We start from the raw sequence: 23050 nt of genomic DNA, 5'->3' as shown, positions 1-23050 counted from the left end.
CATCATTTAAACTCTGAAGAGTCTCTGCAGAGGAAAGACAGTAACCATCATCTAAACTCTGAAGAGTCTCTGCAGAGGAAAGACAGTAACCATCATCTAAACTCTGAAGAGTCTCTGCAGAGGAAAGACAGTAACCATCATCTAAACTCTGAAGAGTCTCTGCAGAGGAAAGACAGTAACCATCATTTAAACTCTGAAGAGTCTCTGCAGAGGAAAGACAGTAACCATCATCTAAACTCTGAAGAGTCTCTGCGGAGGAAAAGCCTCTCATCCAGCGCGGACACGCAGGATAATGGGGTGCTATTCAATAAATGGAATACTTTAAGATGTTGGTTCAATTAAAGCAGTGCTTTGTTCTGATATCAATAGTTTTACCTTTTTTTATTTTAATTTCTCTCAAATTTCACAGTTTTTATGTTTTGGTTTCAATTCTCTTCGAAATAGATCGTCTAAGGCTTGAATTTCTACCATTTTCATTAAAATATGGAAGCTTGTGATAAGATCTCAACTTAATTCTTCTTCTCTCTTAATTATTATTCCTTAAAGCCTCTCCTCCAGCCCTGATACGCTGGATACTGGTGCTGCTGAGAGCATTGCTAGCTGGCAGCAGCAGTCTTTGAACCGAGGGGTCGCCGGGTCACGTCCTGATCGGAAGCAGACAGGTGTCAGTCCACCTCCTGATCACTGCCGAGGAAGGCTAATGGTTTACTGGGGGGAATGTTGAGCTTCAGCTGGCAGAGGGACTGTTAACTGAGCATGAAGAGGCTCTTGTTCTGTGTTTGAGATGGATTTCAGATTGAATCTGACTTTCTTTATTACTTTTCCACCTCACTCTCTTCCTAGCTCACATGCTAACCTGTTAAATATGCATTTTACCCTGGAAATTGATTTTAAAAAAGTGGATGCATCATTTATTTAAGGGTATTTCTGAATGGAGTGCACTGTTGCATTGTGGGTTTTGTAGTCCCCAAAGTTCCTGTGGTGCGATGCATTTCAGTCAACACACAGAGACGGGTGGAGCTCTTCAGGTCTCAGAGGAACGTTGACAGGATGTTTTAGAGAGGTGAGAGAGAACAGGATCCCTCCTCAGGTGAGTGGATCCAGGTGAGCCGGTCCCCCTCCCTGCACACTGAGGTCTGAACCACAGCTGTCAGAGTCACGCTGCTTAAATGAATTAATGAAACCGCCGCCTCATGAGAAGAGGAGCAGAGACCGAACCCTTAGTGCACCACAGCGCTGCAGCTGACTTTAAACGTTATGAGTGGATTTAATCAAATAACTAAACCAAATAAATTAATAACACACTTTTCTGTTTGTCTTACTGTCAGAGTAGAGGCATAACAAAAATAGACAGCCAAGAAATAAACGATGAGGAAAAAACAACGTTTTACTCAAATGTGTGACGTCACTGAAGGTAGGGCTTTGTTTGTGTCTGTTTACCTGAAGGTCTGCACGGGGAGGGGCTCCTTCTGGCTCTGCCCCCTCATCTGCAGCACTTCTTTGGAGGCTTTCCTCAGCCTCCTCTCCGCCGCCTCCTCCTGACGCTGCTGTTGCTGACTCTGACCCGCCTGCCACAAACAACAACAACAACACAACAAACAGGAGTCACTCATCCGTACCAGAACTCCTCGTTACATTCCTTAGCGAGGAGGGGAATCCTCAGTGTGGCACTCCCTGTCCCCCGGGGACCTGAGACTGGACCTGTCTGACCCCCCCACCCACCTGTCTCTGGGCCTCCCTCAGCAGGCAGCAGAAGCGCTCGTCCCTCAGGGCCCAGGGGGGAAGCTCGGGAGGGTCCGGGGCCTGAGGGGCCTCCAGGCGGAGCTTCAGATCCCGCAGGAAGCTCAGCTCCTCCAGCAGCTGCTTCTGCCGGGTCCTGCAGGCCTGGAGGTCCAGCTCCAGGTCCAGGGAGGTCCGGGTGGGCTGCTCAGCCAGGGAGGAGCGGTACGACTGCTGCACGGAGGAACAGAGGGGGGGGGTTTCATCAGATCGGACTGTTTCTCAGAGCATGACGAGTTAGACAGGAATACAACTAGATTAGAATAAGCTCAGTATTAAGTTTGTTTTTCAAAATAAAAGCCCCGGGAATGTGCAGAGTGTTTTTTTGTTTTGCAAATATGCATTCGGTATGATTTGATGATAAGCATGTTCCTCCACTTTGCTGTTCTTTAATTCATGTATTTCTGAGTAGAGTGCATTCAAACCCCCCCCTCATCCAGTAAACCAAAGCTACACCCTAGAGACAGAAGAGCCCCCCCCCTCAGGAGGAGATTCAGAGGGTCTACCTGCTTGTATCTCAGCGTTCTCCTCTCCAGAGTGTTCCGGACAAACGGAGATTTCTTTGGTAGAGTGGAGCTGTCGCTGTCGCTGCGATACAACTGCAACACAAAAACAATCCGTTTATGTTCAGAAAACAACAACAACAACAACAACAACAACAACAACAACAACAACAACAACAACAGATCTCAGTGGAGTAACGTACATCTACTAAAGTACTTCTTTCACATACTTGTACTTTACTTGAGCATTTCCATTTCCTGCTACCTTGTACTTCTACTCCACTACATTTCAGAGGTACTTTTATGCAGCCCTCACAGTTCCTCTGCACATATAGAAACACATCTGTGAGACTAAAGACTCGGCATAACGAGTACTTTTACTTTTGTATTTGAAGCACATGTAGCTGATAATACTGAGTACTTTCTATCACTCTGAACGGGACATTGTGCAGGAGTACTTTTACTTGTTGTGCTTTAAGTTTATTAATGAAGCAAATGATTTGACTGAAGTAACATTTGGAAATCAGGACTTTTAGAATATTCTAAATCCATAGTATTTGTACTTTTACTGAAGTGAAGGACTGAGCTGCACAGGTTGACTTCATTTAAAACAAAGAGGAGGAACCAGAAAGTGTCTGACCCGAGGCTTTCTAGTTTTCTGACGCCACGTGAAGGGTCGACCTTTATAAAAGCATCTTCAGTTTAACTGGACACATTATTGATAACAGCAGCAGTACAGGGACTCCAAAGTCCATTCATCATAAATGAAGGTCTGTTTTGGGGTTCCTCTTGGTTAGTCACACTGTACAGATGAATCTCATTTTATATTCCATTCGTTGCACTCTTATATATCATACCCTGCTTTATATTGTCTTAACTTCCTGTGTATTTATAGATTCCTTATCTGCGTAGTCAACATATTTATATTTTCTATAATGCCGGTTTATTTCTCTTAGTATTTTGAGATGTTTATGACTTATTTCTACTTTTTAATTTCTAATCACGTGCGTTTGGTTTGATGCTGCTGCAACAGAAAAAAATTCCCGGTTTGGAATCATAAAGCTCTTCTCATGTTCTCTGAAGCAGCCCTTTGTCTTGGGTTTGAGACAGTGGTGTGTGTGGACTCTACGAGAATAATAGAAGCTGAAGGAGGAAATTAATATTGCTTTTATATCCCATTTAACACGGAGCAAAGCATCACATTCATTCCTTTTGATTGTATGTATGATTATATTCTGCCTTTTATTATAGAGATAGTTATCAGGAGTTTGGAGGAGTGGCATCTCGACATCAGACGGATCTGAGGATTTCCTCTCAGGGTATAAAAGCCTCCTCACAGGAGAGAAAGAAGCCCAGTCTCACCCTGCAGACGTACTGGCTCCGGGCCCCAGGGGAGAAGGTCTGGGATCGGACGATGGTGCTCCCCCTCATGAAGGGCGAGGCGTGGCCCCAGCGGCCCCCCCTCTCTTTGGGCCGGACCCTCACCGGCTCGGGGATCGGAGCCTCCGTCATGGTGGCCTTCTCCATCTGCAGACAGAAATAACGAACAGAGTTATGACGGGATGAACTGACACAGCAGCTGATCGGACCGCAGCCTTCATGCCAGATATTAAAGCTCCCCAGGTATCCTCTTATATCCCAGGGCTCAGATATATCCAGAGCCTGTGTCTCATTGGCTGAAACACCAGACGGACCATTCCATCCCATAGTCCCCTCTGTTTCATCCCTGTTCCTGAAGTGCTGATTCTGTATCTGTAGCTTTAAATGCTAATGAGCTGCTGCTGGCCACGCCCCTCTGAGAGCTGATTGGTCTAAAAATATCTAACTCTGATCAGCTGATTTTCAGACAGGTGTTTATAGAGATGGATCAGGGGGTCTTTGAACCTGCTCCCCCTTACCTTCACTTTGCTTCCCGGCCCCCTGCTGCTGACTCCCTCTGCACACGGCCCCTCAGTGGGGGGGGTGAAGGCGGTGCTGTTGCTGCAGCCGCTGTCCACCGACTCTGCCTGCCAGCTCCTGCAAAACACACCAAGTCAGGGGACGGGGGAGACAGGGGACGGGGACGGGGATGCATTTCTGTTTCATACACCTGGAGCTGCTGTTACCTCTCTGACGCCTCCCCCCTCCTCTGCAGCGCCGCCTCCCCCCCCTCCAGCTGGGTGGTGGTGTTGTTGCGTGACAGCAGGGCGTCCTGTAACGTCAGAGGAGCGTCAGAAATGTTTCACACTTTTTTTCACTTTATGTTTTGCTGTGTGATATGTTGTCGTGCCATTACATCTGGTCTGAATAACGGGGCGGATACACACATTATTTTCCACCTTGTGTGTGTGTGTGTGTGTGTGTGTGTGTGTGTGTGTGTGTGTGTGTGTGTGTGTGTGTGTGTGTGTGTGTGTGTGTGTGTGTGTGTGTGTGTGTGTGTGTGTGTGTGTACCTGGTTCTCAGTGTTTCTGCGCTGGCTCTTCTCTCCCCCACTCAGCATGGTCACACTCAGCCAATGATAAACCATCTCCGCCCCCCCCTCACACTCAGAGAGCCCCACCTGAGCCGAGCCCTGCAGGGGGGAGAACATACATCTTTATGAGGAAATGTTTGTGATAGAAGAATCAACTTCTCCATAAGGTTGTACGTGGTAGGCTAAGGGGCGGGACATCTCTAAGCTGTTGGCCAATCACAACAGAATATCCAGTAATCCAGTAATCTTACCTCAGAGAACAATATTACTGCGACCCCTATCAGGTGGTACCTCATACGACCACACAAACGATCCCTTAAAATGTCCCTAAATAAAGTAGTAAACCCCCCCACCCCCCCTCACCAGGGTCTCCTCCTGACTCTGGCCCCCCACAGAGCAGACGCTGATCTGCAGGAAGCTGGCTGTCAGGGCGCCGCTGGAGACGGGGATCCGGAAGCCTTCGTTAAAGCTCAGGACGCTCTGAGGGTCCAGAGCCGAGCAGCAGTAGAAGCAGGAGCGAGCTGAGTCCAGGGGGAGGAGCTGCACCTTCACATATCTGCAGGGGGGGGGGGGTGAGATCAATTCATGGCATCACTCTGTTCCTCTGTGGACATCTTTAATATCTGATCTGAGAGCACTCACACTTTGAATCCATCCCTGATGACGCAGCGGTTCAGGTTCTTCAGCTGCAGCAGGTGGAGCCGCAGGGACTGACAGGACGACTCCCAGCTGAGGGACACAGAGGAGTCAGACTGGGAGTAAATACAGCACAGAAATAAACAATAATAATAATAATATATGTTCTTTTAAATATGTAAAAGAATAATAAATAAATAACTAAAAAGGTTATAAATAATAAGAACTCAAATTTATATAAACTGTATTTCTATTACTGAACATTCAAATGGATAAATCCTCACAGCAGTCCCAGGTGGATCTGTGTGGGCTCGCTCACAGACGTCAGATCTTTAACAAAAGAAATCTCATCAGACTCCTCCGTCCTGTTCGAGGAGAGAAAACAACAACAACAACAACAACAACAACAAACACGTTATTCACTTTATGTGATTTCTGATCTGTGTGTGAAGGTTAGGATAAAGACCCTCCTCTCACCTGCGGCCCCAGGCCTCGAACACCCCGCTGTCTGTAGCCAAAGCCTCCTCAGAGACCGAGACCCTCCTGGCCCTGCGGACGCTCCTGTTAGCACTGTTCCCCCGCAGAGTCACTCCTGGGGGGGGCAGTGAGTCAGCAGAAATCAGACATATATCCTGACTGCTCGTAAAATCTTAGTGGGAAAATAAACTCTATATCTTCCTGTCAGAGAAGGAAATCATATCTGAGTTCCAATAATAACAATAATAATACAAATAAATAAATAAAAAAAATATATAATAATAAATATAAACAACAACAATAATACTAAATTAAAACTGAAATTAAAATATTTTTTCTGGGTTTTTTAGTCCTACCTGTGGAGCCTGCGGGGGGGCAGACGGCGTCCCTTAGCCCCTCCAGCAGCCCCCGCCCCCCCGCCTGCTCCATGTACTCCTCAGTCATCTGAGTGAGGGGGCAGTCAGTGGGAGGGAGGTAGGGTGTGTCCCTGGGGGAGCCGGGGGGGGAGAGCGAGGAGAGCGAAGAGCGGGAGGAGAGCGAGGCCAGAGACTGGGGGGGGTCGTGGGAGCGCTTGTTTTTACTGTGGGGGGGGTCCGTCTGCAGCAGGTAGCGCAGGTGAGGCTCTTCCCCCACCCCCTCGTACTGCGGGAGGCCGTAAATGTCGCTGAAGCTGATGGAACTCAGGGACCCTCGGCTGGAGGCTAGGGACCCCCGACTCGAGGCCAGAGACCCCCGACTGCTGCTGGAGGACACCGTCAGGGAGCTGGCCGACATGCTGAAGGGACAGGGGGGGAGCGGGGGGGGGAGCGGGGGGAGAGTCAAATATATATGAGGAAGGTTAAATATGTACAGATGTTTGTCTCCGTATTAGACTAAAGTCTTATATTATGTGTGTGTGTGTGTGTGTGTGTGTGTGTGTGTGTGTGTGTGTGTGTGTGTGTGTGTGTGTGTGTGTGTGTGTACCTCTTCAGTTGTGAGTGCAGGTACGTGGTGATGCGTGTGGCCTCCTCCAGCTGCCTCAGCAGAGCGTTCCTCTTCTCCTGCTGCAGGATCCTGAGGAGGAACCGTAACATTAAGCTAAAGAAGGTTTATTAAACCACCTCTGATTGGCCCCCTGGCTCTGTTAAGCCCGCCCCTTCTCACCTCTGATTGGCCCCCTGGCTCTGTTAAGCCCGCCCCCTCTCACCTCTGATTGGCCCCCTGGCTCTGGCTGCTGTGGGCCCGCTGCACCTCCTCCTCCAGCCGGCAGCGCTCCTCCTCCAGCTGCAGGAGCGTCTCAGGGCAGATCTGCTGCCGGATCACCAGGACCAGCTCTTGCAGCAGCGCCTCCTTTTCCCTCAGCAGCTGCAGGAAGTCCCGGTCCCGGTCCGCCTCCACCCGACCGGACCAGGAGTCCGAGTCCAGCTGAGCGAGCTGGTGCTGCACGCTCTGCACCCTGAGGGAGGGGGGGGACACAACATGTGTTAGGGCTTTATATGTTTTATGACACACACACACACACACACACACACACACACACACACACACACACACACACACACACACACACACACACACACACACACACACACACACACACACACACACACACACACACACACACACACACTCACTTCTTCTTGGCCTCCTCATACTGCCAGTTGACTTTCACTTTGTCCACCAGGTGTGAGGAGTCCTGCGAGCCGTACTGAAAGACAGGAGGAGGAGGAGGAGGAGGAGGAGGAGGAGGAGGGGGCTTTCATAAGATCAGAGGCATGGTTTCACCACAAATAAACAGTTGTGCCACCCTCCACATGTTTTGGGATGTTGGGGGGGGGGGTCAGTGTGTGTTACCTCGCCGATGAGGTCGGTCTGACAGCCGGTGTCACAGAACTGCAGCTCCGTTCCTCCGGCGTTCCCGGCCTCTCCGGAGCCGTCCTGCACCGACGAGTTCTGGAAGTTCACCGTCAGCTTCGCCAAGCACTGAGGGAGGGGGGGGGGGGGGGTAAAGAAACATCTAAATCATCTGCAAAATAACATCAGGGCTACAAATACTCAAGAATTTAACAAAACCAGAAAACATTATCTTTTTTTATTGCGTTTTTCTTCCCCCTCAGGGCCACCGTACATTTGAGGTACATAGAGTTAGTATAGAGTTTATTGCACAACAAATATCCTCAATTTTCCCGATTTGAATGTTGGAAAAATGCCCAAACTAATGTTTTGCGTGTTTAAAAATTGGGTTTATTTTTTGGGTTTATGTTTAAGGGCCACCGTACATTTTGATCACTATCAATAGAAATTGTGCAAAAAATACAAAGTCAGTCTTAAATATCTAAATATACGTGATGCTTTTTCTCAATTTAAATTGGGGCAAAAATGTATTCTCACTTTTAACCCCCCCCCCACACACACACACACACATCGGACAGTCCGACACAATCACAATGTTCAAGCCCCTCCTCAAAACCCACCTGTTCAGATCAGCCTGCTCACTGTGGTAATCACTCTAACATATCTCATCGGAGTGGAGCGACCCTCATTTTAAAGAGCGTCTTCAGGAAACTCCTCTGCAGATGTTTCCTGACCCTCATCGTTTATTCTAATCACTTTTCACTGCATGACGCTGCTCTCTGACTGAGGTCTGCAGGACAGACACCGGAGGGCAGCAGAGGATGCTAAACCTAAAGGACGGCTGAAGACTTCCTGACTGATCATTCCAGCAGAAACAACAGGTATTACCTTACAGTGGCGCTGTGTGAGGGTTTGCGTCGTTATGTTTGAACGTTTACAGAACATTACTTTTAGACTTCCAGAACTAAACATGGAAAAGTAAATGCCTTTTTGTTTAACACCGTCTTTATTGAATCTAATTACTGTTACTATCTTTATACCTGTATTATGAGCTGGCTTTACTGTCATTTCTTCCCTCTATAAAGACTGCTTTTTAAATGTCGTTTTGTTAATGTGCTTATGTTGGAAGGTAATTTAAATTGTTGCTCAATAATTTACCATTTTAAAATATCATTCGCCGTATATTTAGTTAACTTTAGTCTCAGAGTTTTTATTCTCATGTATTTGTGAATATTTCTGCATTCATTTATGATTTTTATTTCAGTGAAAATCCTGGTTTTTGCTCCAAAAGTCTGAAAAATATCCAAGTTATTTTCTCAGAAATTTAGGATTTTATTCTCAGAGATTTCCAATTGAATTTTCTGGTGAGTGTACGACTTTAACCCGGAGAATATCCCAAATGTCTCCTTTTTGTGAGTATATTTATTGTATTGGTTATTTATCAATCAGCTTAATCTCAGAGAATATCCAAACTATTGATGGTCTTTTCCTCCTCTTGTCCCCTGACCTCTCCTGCCGGTGTGGTTCGTACCTGGATGAGGTCCTGCCTCTCCTTCTCGGCGGTGCTGATGAACTTCTTGATGCTGCGCAGCTCGCTGAAGATCGCCTGAGCCTCGTCCAGCTTGTAGTTCGTCTGACTGCACGACATCTTCCTGTCGATCCTGACACACACACACACACACACACACACACACACACACACACACACACACACACACACACACACACACACACACACACACACACACACACACACACACACACACACACACACACACACACACACACACACACACATTAATTCATCTATCAATTAAAGTGATCTTGTGTGAGGTATCTGATAAATCCCAGGGTCAATACACTCTGTAGAATGAAAACACACTCATTATTATTAAGGGAGTGTGTGTGTGTGTGTGTGTGTGTGTGTGTGTGTGTGTGTGTGTGTGTGTGTGTGTGTGTGTGTGTGTGTGTGTGTGTGTGTGTGTGTGTTTGGAAGTGAGGTGCCATGAGGTACAGAAAGGGGATTTGCTGTAATTATTATTGACATCATTTGAATGTAAATATGTCAGCATTATTATTTTGTACTTTTATATCAAACATTATTAATTTCTATCAAACTTTAAATAAATATTCTTAATATTTGTAAATTATAATTGTTACAGACAAAAGAAAAACCTAAATACTGAAATGTGTCTGCGCGCCTTTTCACAGACGGTAAATGAGTCGTCTCTGATTAACACATCAGTAACGAGGCGAGGCTTTATTTTAGAAATAAGGCCTGACTCAAGATCAGAGGAGGAACCTGCAGGGTCCTGAGAGGAGCACGGTTTCTGTCTGTGGTCGGTTATGAAATGCTGACGGTGCATGTGACACAGAGAGAGGGAGAGAGAGAGAGGAGAGAGAGAGGGAGAGGGAGAAGAGGGATAGAGAGAGAGAGGGGGAGAAGAGGGAGAGAGAGAGGGAAAAGAGGGAGAGAGAGAGGGAGAGGAGCGAGAGAGGGAGAAGAGGGATAGAGAGAGAGAGGGAGAAGAGGGAGAGAGAGAGAGAGGGAGAAGAGGGAGAGAGGGAAAAGAGGGAGAGAGAGAGAGGGAGAGGAGCGAAAGAGGGAGAGAGAGAGAGAGAGGGAGAAGAGGGAGAGAAAGAGAGAGGGAGAAGAGAGAGAGGAGAGAGAGGAGAGAGAGAGGAGCGAGAGAGAGGGAGAAGAGGGAAGAGAGAGAGGAGAGAGAGAGGGAGAGGGAGAAGAGGGATAGAGAGAGAGAGGGAGAAGAGGGAGAGAGAGAGGGAAAAGAGGGAGAGAGAGAGGGAGAGGAGCGAGAGAGGGAGAAGAGGGATGGAGAGAGAGGGAGAAGAGGGAGAGAGAGAGAGAAGGAGAAGAGGGAGAGAGAGAGGGAAAAGAGGGAGAGAGAGAGAGAGAGGGAGAGGAGCGAGAGAAGGGAGAAGAGGGAGAGAGAGAGGGAGAAGAGAGAGAGGAGAGAGAGGAGAGAGAGAGGGAAAAGAGGGAGAGAGAGAGGGAGAGGAGCGAGAGAGGGAGAAGAGGGATGGAGAGAGAGGGAGAAGAGGGAGAGAGAGAGAGAGGGAGAGGAGCGAGAGAGGGAGAAGAGGGAGAGAGAGAGAGAGAGGGAGAAGAGAGAGGAGAGAGAGAGGGAAAAGAGGGAGAGAGAGGGAGAGGAGCGAGAGAGGGAGAAGAGGGATAGAGAGAGAGAGGGAGAAGAGGGAGAGAGAGAGAGGGAGAGAGAGGGAAAAGAGGGAGAGAGAGAGAGGGAGAGGAGCGAGAGAGGGAGAAGAGGGAGAGAGAGAGAGAGAGGGAGAAGAGAGAGAGGAGAGAGAGAGACAGAGGGAGAGGGAGAAGAGGGAGAGGAGAGAGAGAGGGAGAAGAGGGAGAGAGAGGAGAGAGAGGGAGAAGAGCAAGAAGAGAGAGAGAGACAGAGGGAGAGGGAGAAGAGGGAGAGGAGAGAGAGAGAGGAGCGAGAGAGAGGGAGAAGAGGGAAGAGAGAGAGAGGAGAGACAGAGGGAGAGGGGAGTAGAGGGCCTGTCACATACAATGTGTTGGAGCGCTAGCCAATAGGAGCGTGAGTGTTCTGTAGTGATGTCACTGTGTTCCTGAAGTCAACAAAAGGAGTCCAATGGATTTGAACTCTGTCGGGAGTCTTCTGTTTTGAGGAATGGGCGGAAAAATGTTCCCTGCAGAAAAATGACGAGCAAAATAAAACCTGCTCTCCGGCTTTAAGGTGAGTCTCCCTGTATGTACAGTGTGTGTGTGTGTGTGTGTGTGTGTGTGTCCCGCCCTCACCACAGCCTCCCCTTCAACAGCAGCTTCTGTTCATCAGAGACCCTCCTCTTCCTCCTCCTCTTCCTCCCTAAACAGGCTCTGCTTTGTAACCCCCACCCCTCTCTCACCCCCCCGTACCTGCTGAACGAGACCCCACCCTGAACTGTAGAAATCTCTTTCAGTTTTTTCTCAGAAATATTGGAGTATCCCGGCCCTCCATGTTTCTTGTAAATTCATGAATTAAATATCCACCATCTTTAAGGGCGACCTACAGCTTTAAATGGAGAGAGGGTCCGTGTGTGTTTTCTCTGAAGGACATACGACCCCTTTCATGAATCATCTTAAAGTGCAGCTCCACGTCCACATTGCATCTCCTCACGACTCAGCAGGGATTTTTGGGGTAAATTTAGGACTTTTATCTCAGAGAGTATAAAGTGCTTTGATGTAAATTGTGAGTATCTTCTTTTATTTGTGACTTTAATCTCAGATCATAAACTTTAGTTTCTCGTATTTTTGGGAATTTTTTCTTGCTAATTTACCTTTTTAATTTGAAAGACTTTCCATTTTTTCTCATGAATTTGTGATTACTTTTTCGTCATGTTTTATTTTAATCTCAATAATAATAATAGAATAATCCAAGAGTTTTTGTCGCTACGATCTCGTCAATGTAACACTTTAAAATGTGGAGAATATTAAAGTTTTTTATCTTGAATTTGTGAATTATTTTCTTCAGAGAATATCTGTTAACTGTTAACGGCTCAGAATATGTTATAATGTTAATAGAATATGAACTTAAAGTCCATGTTTGTGTAGATGTTGATTACATCCTTAAAACATAAAGTCAGTTCTGAACCGAGAAAAATGTGCAGCGTAAATCTAGGTTTTTGGTCTGCAAATAGAAATGTGCAGAGTCTGAAAAGATACGGAAACTCCCAAAAACAGAGATAAACTCCTGACTCCAGTGTGTGTGTGTGTGTGTGTGTGTGTGTGTGTGTGTGTGTGTGTGTGTGTGTGTGTGTGTGTGTGTGTGTGTGTGTGTGTGTGTGTGTGTGTATTCTGCGTCAGTAGCTGTTTGTTTGCTTTATCTGATGCAACATGGCGCGGAGAACAATTCCCTGTTTTTTTTTTGCTGACAACAGCCGGAGGGTACCTACAAAACCCTGCAGTTCACAATAGGACACACACACACACACTCACTCACACTCTCACACACACACACACACACACACACACACTATTCTGGTTGTGTTTTATCGCAGAGATAAGGCTCCTCTCTGACAGGAAGTGCTGAGGAATTTGCTGCCAGATATCTCCGCTGTGTTTCCCCCCCCCCCGTCCTACCCCCCCCCCATGCTTCCCCCCCCTCGAGCCACTTCCTGTCCGGCTCCTCTGGTGTTTCCTCTTCCTGAGGTGGAGTCGCTTTCCATCAGAAACCCTCCCTCCATTTCCCAAACGCTCCTGGTCCTCTGCCTGCTCTGAGAGGTGGAGCCTCCGACTGGAATCTGAGTGTGTGTGTGTGTGTGTGTGTGTGTGTGTGTGTGTGTGTGTGTGTGTGTGTGTGTGTGTGTGTGTGTGTGTGTGTGTGTGTGAAAGAGGCTCTCTGTTATTTTTGCAAAATCCTCTTGTTTTATATTTGGGCCAAAGGTCACTCGGCTCTGAAATCCTACCATTGTCCGCCCTGGTAAATAAAAGAGTTTCTAAAAATGTAATTCAACAGTTTTTGCTAAATCTGACATTTCTGATGAGATGAAGCGAAAAGGGATCATTGAAATATTTAAATATTTTCTATGAACACAAAGACATGAGGATAGAAGAGGAGGAGAGGGTATAGCGGTTATTTCAATATTAAAAACCTGCTTAATATTTTCTATTGAGACTTTTGTCTTGTTTGTGAGTATTTCCTCCTTAATGCATGCCTTTAATATCAGAGAATATAAACAGAGAGGAGGCTGAGGGTGAGTCAGAGAGGGAACACTAAGACATTAAAACCTGCTGAGCTATATCTGACGAGGAGTCAGGAACAGCAGACAGGAGGAAAAGGAGAGTGTCAGGGAGTAAAAGGAAAAAGGCTGCAGGGTGGAGCAGCTGTAGGAAAAGTGTGTGTGTGTGTGTGTGTGTGTACGTGTATGTGTGTGTGTGTGTGTCTGTGTGTGTGTGTGTGTGTGTGTGTGTGTGTGTGTGTGTGTGTGTGTGTGTGTGTGTGTGTGTGTGTGTGTGTACGTGTGTGTGTGTGTGTGTGTGTGTGTAACACTCACTCCTGCAGGGTCTCCACTCCCATCTCCTTGTACTGCAGCTCCTGCTTCACCTGAGCAAGCTCCTGCTTCAGCCTGCAGAGCTGCAACACAGGAGGAAACTGCTGAGTCATCATTTACAGGTAACATCAAGAACCCCGACAGAGGAGGAAACTGCTGAGTCATCATTTACAGGTTACATCAGTAACCCAAAAACTAAAGGAAACTGCTGAGTCATTGTTTAGAGATCAAATCGAGTACCCTGACTCAGGAAGAAATTGCTGAGTCATTGTTTACGGTAACATTGAGTACCCCAACACAGGAGAAACTGCTGAGTCATCGTTTACAGCTGAATTTGAGTAAATATATCGTCTTTTTCCTCAAAATGTCAGACTTTATCTCAAAAAAATGTAGACGTTTTTTCTCGTTAACAATCGAAACTCTGTGTGATCTCTCCATTAACCGGATCACAGACACACCCTGACCTCTGATGATGACCCCACCCCACAGTATCCTGTAGAGGCCCCCTCTCCCAGGACTCACCCGCTCCCGCCTGCAGGCCACCTCCACCTTCATCTGCTCCGGGTCGTACTTCCCGCTGGACGACGATCCGGAGAGCGCTGCCACACAAACACAGAGGGGTGGACTGTTATTCATACAGGTTTATTTTATATAAAGAAGGAGATGGGGGGTCTGGTGCGTTAAAGGGATCTACCCCCCCCCCCTCAGGTCCTGAAGGGGACATCGTCTTTGCTCGTGCATGATGTTTGCCAGGTGCAGTTGCATATAGTTCTTGCTCCTCACCACTGTGCAGGGAGCTGGAGTCCTCGCTGATCTGGTGGAAGAGCAGCATCTCCTGCTGCAGCAGCTCCAGCCTCTGCTGCTTGATCAGGAACATTTCCTTCTTGGCCTCCAGCGCCTCCTGAGCCACCACCAGATACTCCTTCAGCATGCGCTCCTGCTCCTGCCGCCACTGAGTCCGCGGGTTCTCGATCTGCGTCGTCTCTGAGGGAGAGGTGAAGAGAACCCGAGATCAGAAACAGATAATAACAATATTTCTAAAGAGCTTTTCCTATTGCTCAAAGACGCTTTACCTGCAATCAGAACTACAAAAACAAAAGTCCTAATCCACGCGCAAAGAGAAATACATTTTTGAAGTCAATGCGGTGTTTGATGGGGAGCCGGTGGAGGATGGGGGTGACGGGGTCAGACCTTCAGGTGGAGGTGAGCAGGTGAGTTTAGGATTGTAGTTCAGTGTGGATGTGTGTCAGGATAAGAGAGAGGGTCTGATGGGGGCGATACTTCTGAGCTGGAAGAAGGCGGTTTTTGTGACCTGGTTAACGTGAGGGGAGGGGGAGGGTTGAGGATGATACCAAGGTCATGGATGTGAGTGGAGGGTTGATCATGGAGCCGTCAGGGTTTGGAGAGGAGTCCAGGCGGAGCAGGTTAGTGAGTGTGGGCCAATATTTCCCATTATACATGATCACAAACACTCAGGATAAAAGCAGTCTGTGTTTTACGCAATAGTTTGAAGGGAAGTGAATCTGTACTCACTGTTGATGTGGTCGATGTAGTAAACCCCCACCTGCTGGTCGTACACCTCCTCCCAGCCCAGAGGCAGCTCGTCCCCCACACAGTCTGCAAATGTCAGCGGCTTTGTGATCCTGAAAATATTAAGAGTATATTCAGAGCGTCAGAAACAATGACATCTATATTCACTGATCAGAGTACCAAAGGTAACTCTCATCACTGCACACACAGGGCCACTACGGAACACTTGCGCTCCTATTGGCTAGCGCTCCAACACATTCTCACTTTTCTCCCAAAATTCTTCATTTTTTACGAAAAATTCAGAGATTTCTTTTTTTTCTTTGTGATTCTTCTGGGAATTATGCCATTCTCAAATTCTGACTTTTTTGTGAAAATCTAAAAAATCTGTCCCGTTTGTCAAGAATCTGAGATTTTCTGGAAAAAGTCAGAATTATTAAATGACAGAGACATCAACAGAGACATCAACGCAGCACTTCTGCAAAGTTTCTGTGAGTTATAAACATTAACCCTCCTAACGTCAGCAACATGAGCATTCAAGAATAAGCGATGAACCGTTCTTCAATCGAATCATTTTATTCAAGTGTGTGTGTGTGTGTGTGTGTGTGTGTGTGTGTGTGTGTGTGTGTGTGTGTGTGTGTGTGTGTGTGTCGGTGTGTGTGTGTGTGTGTATGTGTGTGTGTGTGTGTGTGTATGTGTGTGTGTGTGTGTGTGTGTCGGTGTGTGTGTGTGTCGGTGCAGAACTAACAGCATCAGGCTGATACACTCCTCCTAATCTACACACACTGAGTCTGCTGACAGAACATACAGTAACCGTCTGATTAACATCAATCAGAGAGGACAAAAGGGGGCTGCGCACACGCACACACACTGACACACACAAACACACACACACACACACACACACACTGCAGAGTGTGAGGCCGGATTGAGGCGTGCACACGGTGCAGAGGCGGCATCCTGCAGCACATTCCTCTGCAGCGCTCTGTACTCTGAGCACTTTGACTTCAGTTTAGAGGCAGAAACAGGATTTCACTTCTTAATGCAAACATCACACACACACACACACACACACACACACACACACACACACACACACACACACGATTGTTCAAAATATCAGAGGTACGTCCAGCCTCTGATATTTGCAGATATGCTGACCAATATTTGAAAAACTGAAATTGCTTAAAACTTTTTAATCTAATAATTTAAATAAAACAACGTTCAGCACGACGTGTTGGAGGTCCCTTTAAAGAGTCCTCTCCTGCTGATGTTCAGGTGTATATCAGTATGTAGTGTCTCTACTTTAAAGAGTCCTCTCCTGCTGATGTTCAGGTGTATATCAGTATGTAGTGTCTCTACTTTAAAGAGTCCTCTCCTGCTGATGTTCAGGTGTATATCAGTATGTAGAGTCTCTACTTTAAAGAGTCCTCTCCTGCTGATGTTCAGGTGTATATCAGTATGTAGAGTCTCTACTTTAAAGAGTCCTCTCCTGCTGATGTTCAGGTGTATATCAGTATGTAGTGTCTCTACTTTAAAGAGTCCTCTCCTGCTGATGTTCAGGTGTATATCAGTATGTAGTGTCTCTACTTTAAAGAGTCCTCTCCTGCTGATCTTCAGGTGTATATCAGTATGTAGAGTCTCTACTTTAAAGAGTCCTCTCCTGCTGATGTTCAGGTGTATATCAGTATGTAGTGTCTCTACTTTAAAGAGTCCTCTCCTGCTGATGTTCAGGTGTATATCAGTATGTAGAGTCTCTACTTTAAAGAGTCCTCTCCTGCTGATGTTCAGGTGTATATCAGTATGTAGAGTCTCTACTTTAAAGAGTCCTCTCCTGCTGATGTTCAGGTGTATATCAGTATGTAGTGTCTCTACTTTAAAGAGTCCTCTCTGCTGATGTTCAGGTGTATATCAGTATGTAGTGTCTCTACTTTAAAGAGTCCTCTCCTGCTGATGTTCAGGTGTATATCAGTATGTAGTGTCTCTACTTTAAAGAGTCCTCTCCTGCTGATGTTCAGGTGTATATCAGTATGTAGAGTCTCCTGTCACCACCTGACGCTGCAATAAATCTGTCTCTGACAACAACCACGCAAACAACCAGGTGTCAATAAAGACATAAAAAGCACGTAGCATTGTTAGCTCCATCAGAGGTTTCCCTGTCAGCTGTTCTACTTTAAAGAGTCCTCTCCTGCTGATGTTCAGGTGTATATCAGTATGTAGAGTCCCTACTGGGACATGTCTCCATGCTTTAATGTTCAAAAAGCTCTTTATTTGTATTAATTGTGCTGAAATCCCCCCCCCCCCCCAGTAGATGATGAATCACACTGACTTGTCAAAAACACATCCACAATGCCTCAAATTCAGTGAACAGCCTCTGCATCTCACACAGTTTTGAGAAATTCCTAAGAAGCTCTGCACGTCAGGCTGGATGCATAGAGGTGATGTCATTGAATGCCTTGAAAAAACCCTCGATTTTTCATTCAAAATGAAAATCAAATTAATAAAATACCCCAAATTCTCAAATCAGAGACGCTAGAGAGGATATTTTGTCTGAAAAAAAGAACTAAAGAACCAGTTGGTCGTCCTTTAATCTGCTGAATCAGTCGTTCCTGACTCCTCATCAATAACACCGTAGATCTCATGATTTTTATCTCCTCAGATTTCATTTGAATATTTTTGTATTTTTGAAGCCTGAGGAGGAGAAACTATATTCAGAGTTTTACAAGGAAACACTGAACAGATAGAACAGATCACTTTACGGAGAAATCTTCCTCAGTTTGATCTTGTGATGCATTCAGGGTCCTGACCTGAGAATACTGCTGAGTCATTCCAATTTCACAACCTTCACCACATGACGGAAAATCTGACATAATAAAGTCTGTAGTTCCTTTATAGCCCAACATTAGCCTCCTTTAGCTTAGCGGTGGTGACCTGAAGTCATGTGACCGTGCTGTAGTTCCTTTATAGCCCAACATTAGCCTCCTTTAGCTTAGCGGTGGTGACCTGAAGTCATGTGACCGTGCTGTAGTTCCTTTATAGCCCAACATTAGCCGCCTTTAGCTTAGCGGTGGAGACGTGAAGTCATGTGACCGTGCTGTAGTTCCTTTATAGCCCAACATTAGCCTCCTTTAGCTTAGCGGTGGTGACCTGAAGTCATGTGACCGTGCTGTAGTTCCTTTATAGCCCAACATTAGCCTCCTTTAGCTTAGCGGTGGTGACCTGAAGTCATGTGACCGTGCTGTAGTTCCTTTATAGCCCAACATTAGCCGCCTTTAGCTTAGCGGTGGAGACGTGAAGTCATGTGACCGTGCTGTAGTTCCTTTATAGCCCAACATTAGCCTCCTTTAGCTTAGCGGTGGAGACGTGAAGTCATGTGACCGTGCTGTAGTTCCTTTATAGCCCAACATTAGCCGCCTTTAGCTTAGCGGTGGAGACGTGAAGTCATGTGACCGTGCTGTAGTTCCTTTATAGCCCAACATTAGCCGCCTTTAGCTTAGCGGTGGTGACCTGAAGTCATGTGACCGTGCTGTAGTTCTTTTATAGCCCAACATTAGCCTCCTTTAGCTTAGCGGTGGAGACGTGAAGTCATGTGACCGTGCTGTAGTTCCTTTATAGCCCAACATTAGCCGCCTTTAGCTTAGCGGTGGAGACGTGAAGTCATGTGACCGTGCTGTAGTTCCTTTATAGCCCAACATTAGCCACCTTTAGCTTAGCGGTGGAGACGTGAAGTCATGTGACCGTGCTGTAGTTCCTTTATAGCCCAACATTAGCCTCCTTTAGCTTAGCGGTGGTGACCTGAAGTCATGTGACCGTGCTGTAGTTCTTTTATAGCCCAACATTAGCCTCCTTTAGCTTAGCGGTGGAGACGTGAAGTCATGTGACCGTGCTGTAGTTCCTTTATAGCCCAACATTAGCCGCCTTTAGCTTAGCGGTGGAGACGTGAAGTCATGTGACCGTGCTGTAGTTCCTTTATAGCCCAACATTAGCCACCTTTAGCTTAGCGGTGGAGACGTGAAGTCATGTGACCGTGCTGTAGTTCCTTTATAGCCCAACATTAGCCGCCTTTAGCTTAGCGGTGGAGAGGTGAAGTCATGTGACCGTGCTGTAGTTCCTTTATAGCCCAATATTAGCTTTTTACTACAGAAATCATAAAGAGGTGTTAACATGTGGAGATTTCCCTGCTGAACTAATCGTGTCAGAATCATAAATGAGATTATTTTCTGCAATAATCCAAAATCACATGGAGAAATCCCATTGGATCAGGGAGATGCTGCCTTCAGGGTCCAACACATAAATAGGACATCCCTGAGTAGGTCATGGGAGTAAAACCACCAATAAAATCTGAAACTTGGAATTGAGCTGACCTCTGACCCTCCCCCCTTCTCGCCACACACACACACACACACACACACACACACACACACACACACACACACACACACACACACACACACACACACACACACACACACACACACACACACACACACACACACACACACACACACACACACACACACACACACACACACACACACACACCCTGAGGGAGAACACAGACTTGAAATGCTTGGTTTGTTATGCAGTCTTGTGACAGCAGCCTGTTGTTCCAAGTCATGTCCTACACACACACACACACACACACACACACACACACACACACACACACACACACACACACACACACACACACACACACACACACACACACACACACACACACACACACACACACACACACACACACACACACACACACACACACACACACACACACACACACACACTTAATATTATATAACAACATAATGTTGATGTAAATTGTATTTTAAATGTGATTGTTATTTGTTTCTTGATTTACATATTTATATTTATTATAATTCTTCTTCTTCTTATCTTTGTTTCCTTGTAAGTGATTCACATCTCCCACATGCTCGCTGCAGCTGTAAATATCTCGTTGGGATGGTCGCAGATTATTCTAGATTTAGCGAAACGTCTTTGACTAAATATATATTCTGCAGGAAGCGGAGCAGCAGCTGAGCATGCCTCTCCGTCCGACAGCTTTTCAGATATTTTCTGTTTCCTCTCACACTGAAACTGGATCCTGGAGAATGTGGACACTTTAAAGAACAACACGTGTTAATAATCTCAGAGCAGCTTCACACACAATACTTATTTAAAGTTCATTATTATTATAATATCAGGTCTCCTGGACCCCTCAAACTTTCACACACTACGATTCATTCAGCCATTCACACCTCATTCATGCAGAGCAGTAACACTTGCTCTAGGGAAGCTAACACACACACACACACACACACACACACACCGTCAGCCATCAGGAGCTCAGGGTTCAGTATCAGGGTTTAGCGCCCTCAAACCAAAATGCAGATTTCTCCGTAAAATGTTAAAGTGCTGCCAGAAAACAATCTCTCTCTGTGGGTCAGAACGGGTTTACTGAGTCCAGAATATGGAGATGGGTCAGAGGTCAGGTCAGACGGCAGAGATTATGATAATAATTATCATTATTAAATAAAACATGTATTTGATTTAAGTTGTGCAGCGTCTGGTCGGGGTGTCGTGCATCAGGATGAGTTAATTGTTTAATTGGTTTCTTCTTCTTCTTCTGTATTAATAAAGGCTGCTAGTGTCCCAGCTGCTGAACCCTGCATGACGATCGCTGTGAGCAGGACACACCTCGACATGACGACACACACACACTGTAATGTCCCTCACACACACTGACACATTGATACCTCCTGCTGTCCCTCACACACACAGACGCTGTGAGAATACGTGTGTGCGTGTGTGTGTGTGTGTGTGTGCGTGTGCGTGTGCGTGTGCGTGTGTGTGTGTGTGGTCAGAGACGTGGATCAGCTCTGGAGGAATGTCCTCTCAGCAGCTGATAGGCCGACCGCTTTCTGTTTGAATCTTTTGGAAATAGTTCTCTAAAAGTAGAGCGTCTCCGTCTGAGGATTCTTTTAGATCGTCTGCATATGGGGGGGGGGGGGGGTACTTTATTTATCGCGGGGAAAATGAGTTTGTAAAACTTTCGCTGACTGATAAACCCACGTGTCGTTGCAGCTTCAGCTGAAAGTGTTGAAGAGTGGACTGTAGGGCCTCGTGGGGACATAAAGGAAGACGTTGTTTACTTCATTACTTCAGGTAGAGTTACAGATGGATACCACAGGTTCCTGTGAGGTAGATATGAAGCACTTAGCTTCGCATTACGAGTGGAAATGGAGGGAAACAGCTCGCCTGGTGCACGGAGACGCATCAGTTAGCCGCTTATTTGGACATCTTTCTGTATTTTCTCATAGACTAAAAGATTTATTCAGTCAATAATTTGCAGCCCTGTCTGGTCTCGCAAAATTAAAGTAAGGCGAGGTTGATTCTTTAAAACAGCACAACATCAAGGGGGGTTATGAAATGTGTTGGTAGGGTTGTAACTATTTAGTCCTATTTCATTTTTTGAATTATTCTCATTTTATTATTTATTTTTATTCATTTATTTGTTTTCATCCATTAAAGTGTTTCAGTAATACCTGCATTACCCACTGGACTCTCTCGCACCTTAAACAACAAACGTGATCTTTCTAAACGCCTCTTATAATACCCTGAAATGGCATAACAGAGAAATTATACAAGGGTTTAAAAACACTGATGTTTAAGAGAATTACACTAAGCTACAAGCACACAAAGACCTGCTGAAATACAAGAAGTAAAGAGGAGAGACTCAGTGAAGGCTCAGCTTGAACTACATCCCTGTGTTTCTGGAGAGGAATTGTGCAGATGTGAGGAAACAATGGAGGTCGGAGTTTGGCACGTCCTGTTTAGGAAGCTCTCTTCACAACATGCACATAAAACAGAAACCTGCAGACTGCGGAGCGGCTGAAACACCCAGGACCCGAGGCCACCAGATCAGGCGCGTTTTTAACCCCCTGTGTAATAATCAGATGAAACTCAAGAAACCTGCAGATCTGATTCGGGCTTTGACATGATGTAAAGAAATATCAAAGTGAGTAATAATAAGAGCTTTAATTCCAGTAAAACATCCAAAAATTAGGAAGTCTTTTGGGAATATTGGACCCAAAGGGAGGAGAGGTAACTTCCAGAGCAAGAAGCTCATATACACAACATGAAACACAAAGGGCCAAAGGACTCCAGATCAAGCAATGCCGTGTTTTAAAACCCCAAGTGATTCATAATGACAACTTTAATTCCAGCAAAACGGAAGGTTGGAAATCTTATAGAGAATCTGGACGAGGAGGGAACGTTCAGAGCTGAGTGACTCCAGATCAGGCGTGTTTTAAACCCGGTAGTCTGTGCAATAGATAGAACCTGCAGATCTGAGTCCTGGCGATGGAAGCGCTACAAAAGGATCAACATGATTAATAATGAGAGCTTTGATTCCAGTAAAACATCCAAAGATATTGGAAGTCTGGACTTCAGAGGGAGCTGTGATGTCCAGAGACAGGAGGAACATGTTGTCGCTCAAACAGAAACACATGAAACACAGAGAGGGACCCCCCCCCCCCCCGTAACAGACAAAAAGAGCCATCATAATGAAAACACTGGGGGAAGCAAAATCTCAGCGGGAGAAAAGCCCCCCCCCCTGCTCTGCTGCACAATAATTGAATTTGGCAGCTTTGTGCGCAAGCATAAAGCCCCCCCACCCCTGTACAGGCTGGCTGCCTGTTGCATAACAGAGCTAATAGAGGGGGGGGGACAGATATGTGGGAACAGCCTCTGTTCTGCAGCTTTGTCCCCCCACCCACCCAGGCATCAGATGCCTCACATATCATCATCATTCCTCAGGAAC

At 46.2% G+C, this 23050-nt stretch overlaps 1 protein-coding gene across 1 annotated transcript in view; it reads right to left on the bottom strand.

Annotated features, from left to right (window-relative positions):
- The window catches only part of wwc3 (WWC family member 3), a 33305-nt gene that overhangs the window by 5939 nt on the left and 4316 nt on the right, over positions 1 to 23050 (bottom strand). Inside the window, exons 2-22 of the mRNA XM_063890512.1 lie at positions 15235 to 15344; positions 14485 to 14685; positions 14224 to 14300; positions 13705 to 13784; positions 9212 to 9341; positions 7681 to 7809; positions 7461 to 7534; positions 7034 to 7282; positions 6811 to 6900; positions 6204 to 6622; positions 5848 to 5962; positions 5655 to 5735; positions 5377 to 5463; positions 5098 to 5290; positions 4714 to 4833; positions 4388 to 4473; positions 4181 to 4298; positions 3645 to 3809; positions 2286 to 2378; positions 1723 to 1953; positions 1441 to 1568 (exon numbers count right to left, since the gene is read on the bottom strand). Coding sequence (XP_063746582.1) covers positions 1441 to 1568; positions 1723 to 1953; positions 2286 to 2378; positions 3645 to 3809; positions 4181 to 4298; positions 4388 to 4473; positions 4714 to 4833; positions 5098 to 5290; positions 5377 to 5463; positions 5655 to 5735; positions 5848 to 5962; positions 6204 to 6622; positions 6811 to 6900; positions 7034 to 7282; positions 7461 to 7534; positions 7681 to 7809; positions 9212 to 9341; positions 13705 to 13784; positions 14224 to 14300; positions 14485 to 14685; positions 15235 to 15344 — 2976 coding nt within the window. The remainder of the gene's footprint in view (positions 1 to 1440; positions 1569 to 1722; positions 1954 to 2285; positions 2379 to 3644; positions 3810 to 4180; positions 4299 to 4387; positions 4474 to 4713; positions 4834 to 5097; positions 5291 to 5376; positions 5464 to 5654; positions 5736 to 5847; positions 5963 to 6203; positions 6623 to 6810; positions 6901 to 7033; positions 7283 to 7460; positions 7535 to 7680; positions 7810 to 9211; positions 9342 to 13704; positions 13785 to 14223; positions 14301 to 14484; positions 14686 to 15234; positions 15345 to 23050) is intronic.

This window comes from Eleginops maclovinus, chromosome 9 (genome assembly GCF_036324505.1).
Source record: "Eleginops maclovinus isolate JMC-PN-2008 ecotype Puerto Natales chromosome 9, JC_Emac_rtc_rv5, whole genome shotgun sequence".
In the NCBI taxonomy this organism is placed as follows: Eukaryota; Metazoa; Chordata; class Actinopteri; order Perciformes; family Eleginopidae; genus Eleginops; species Eleginops maclovinus.
This window is presented reverse-complemented; position numbering and strand designations above follow the sequence as displayed.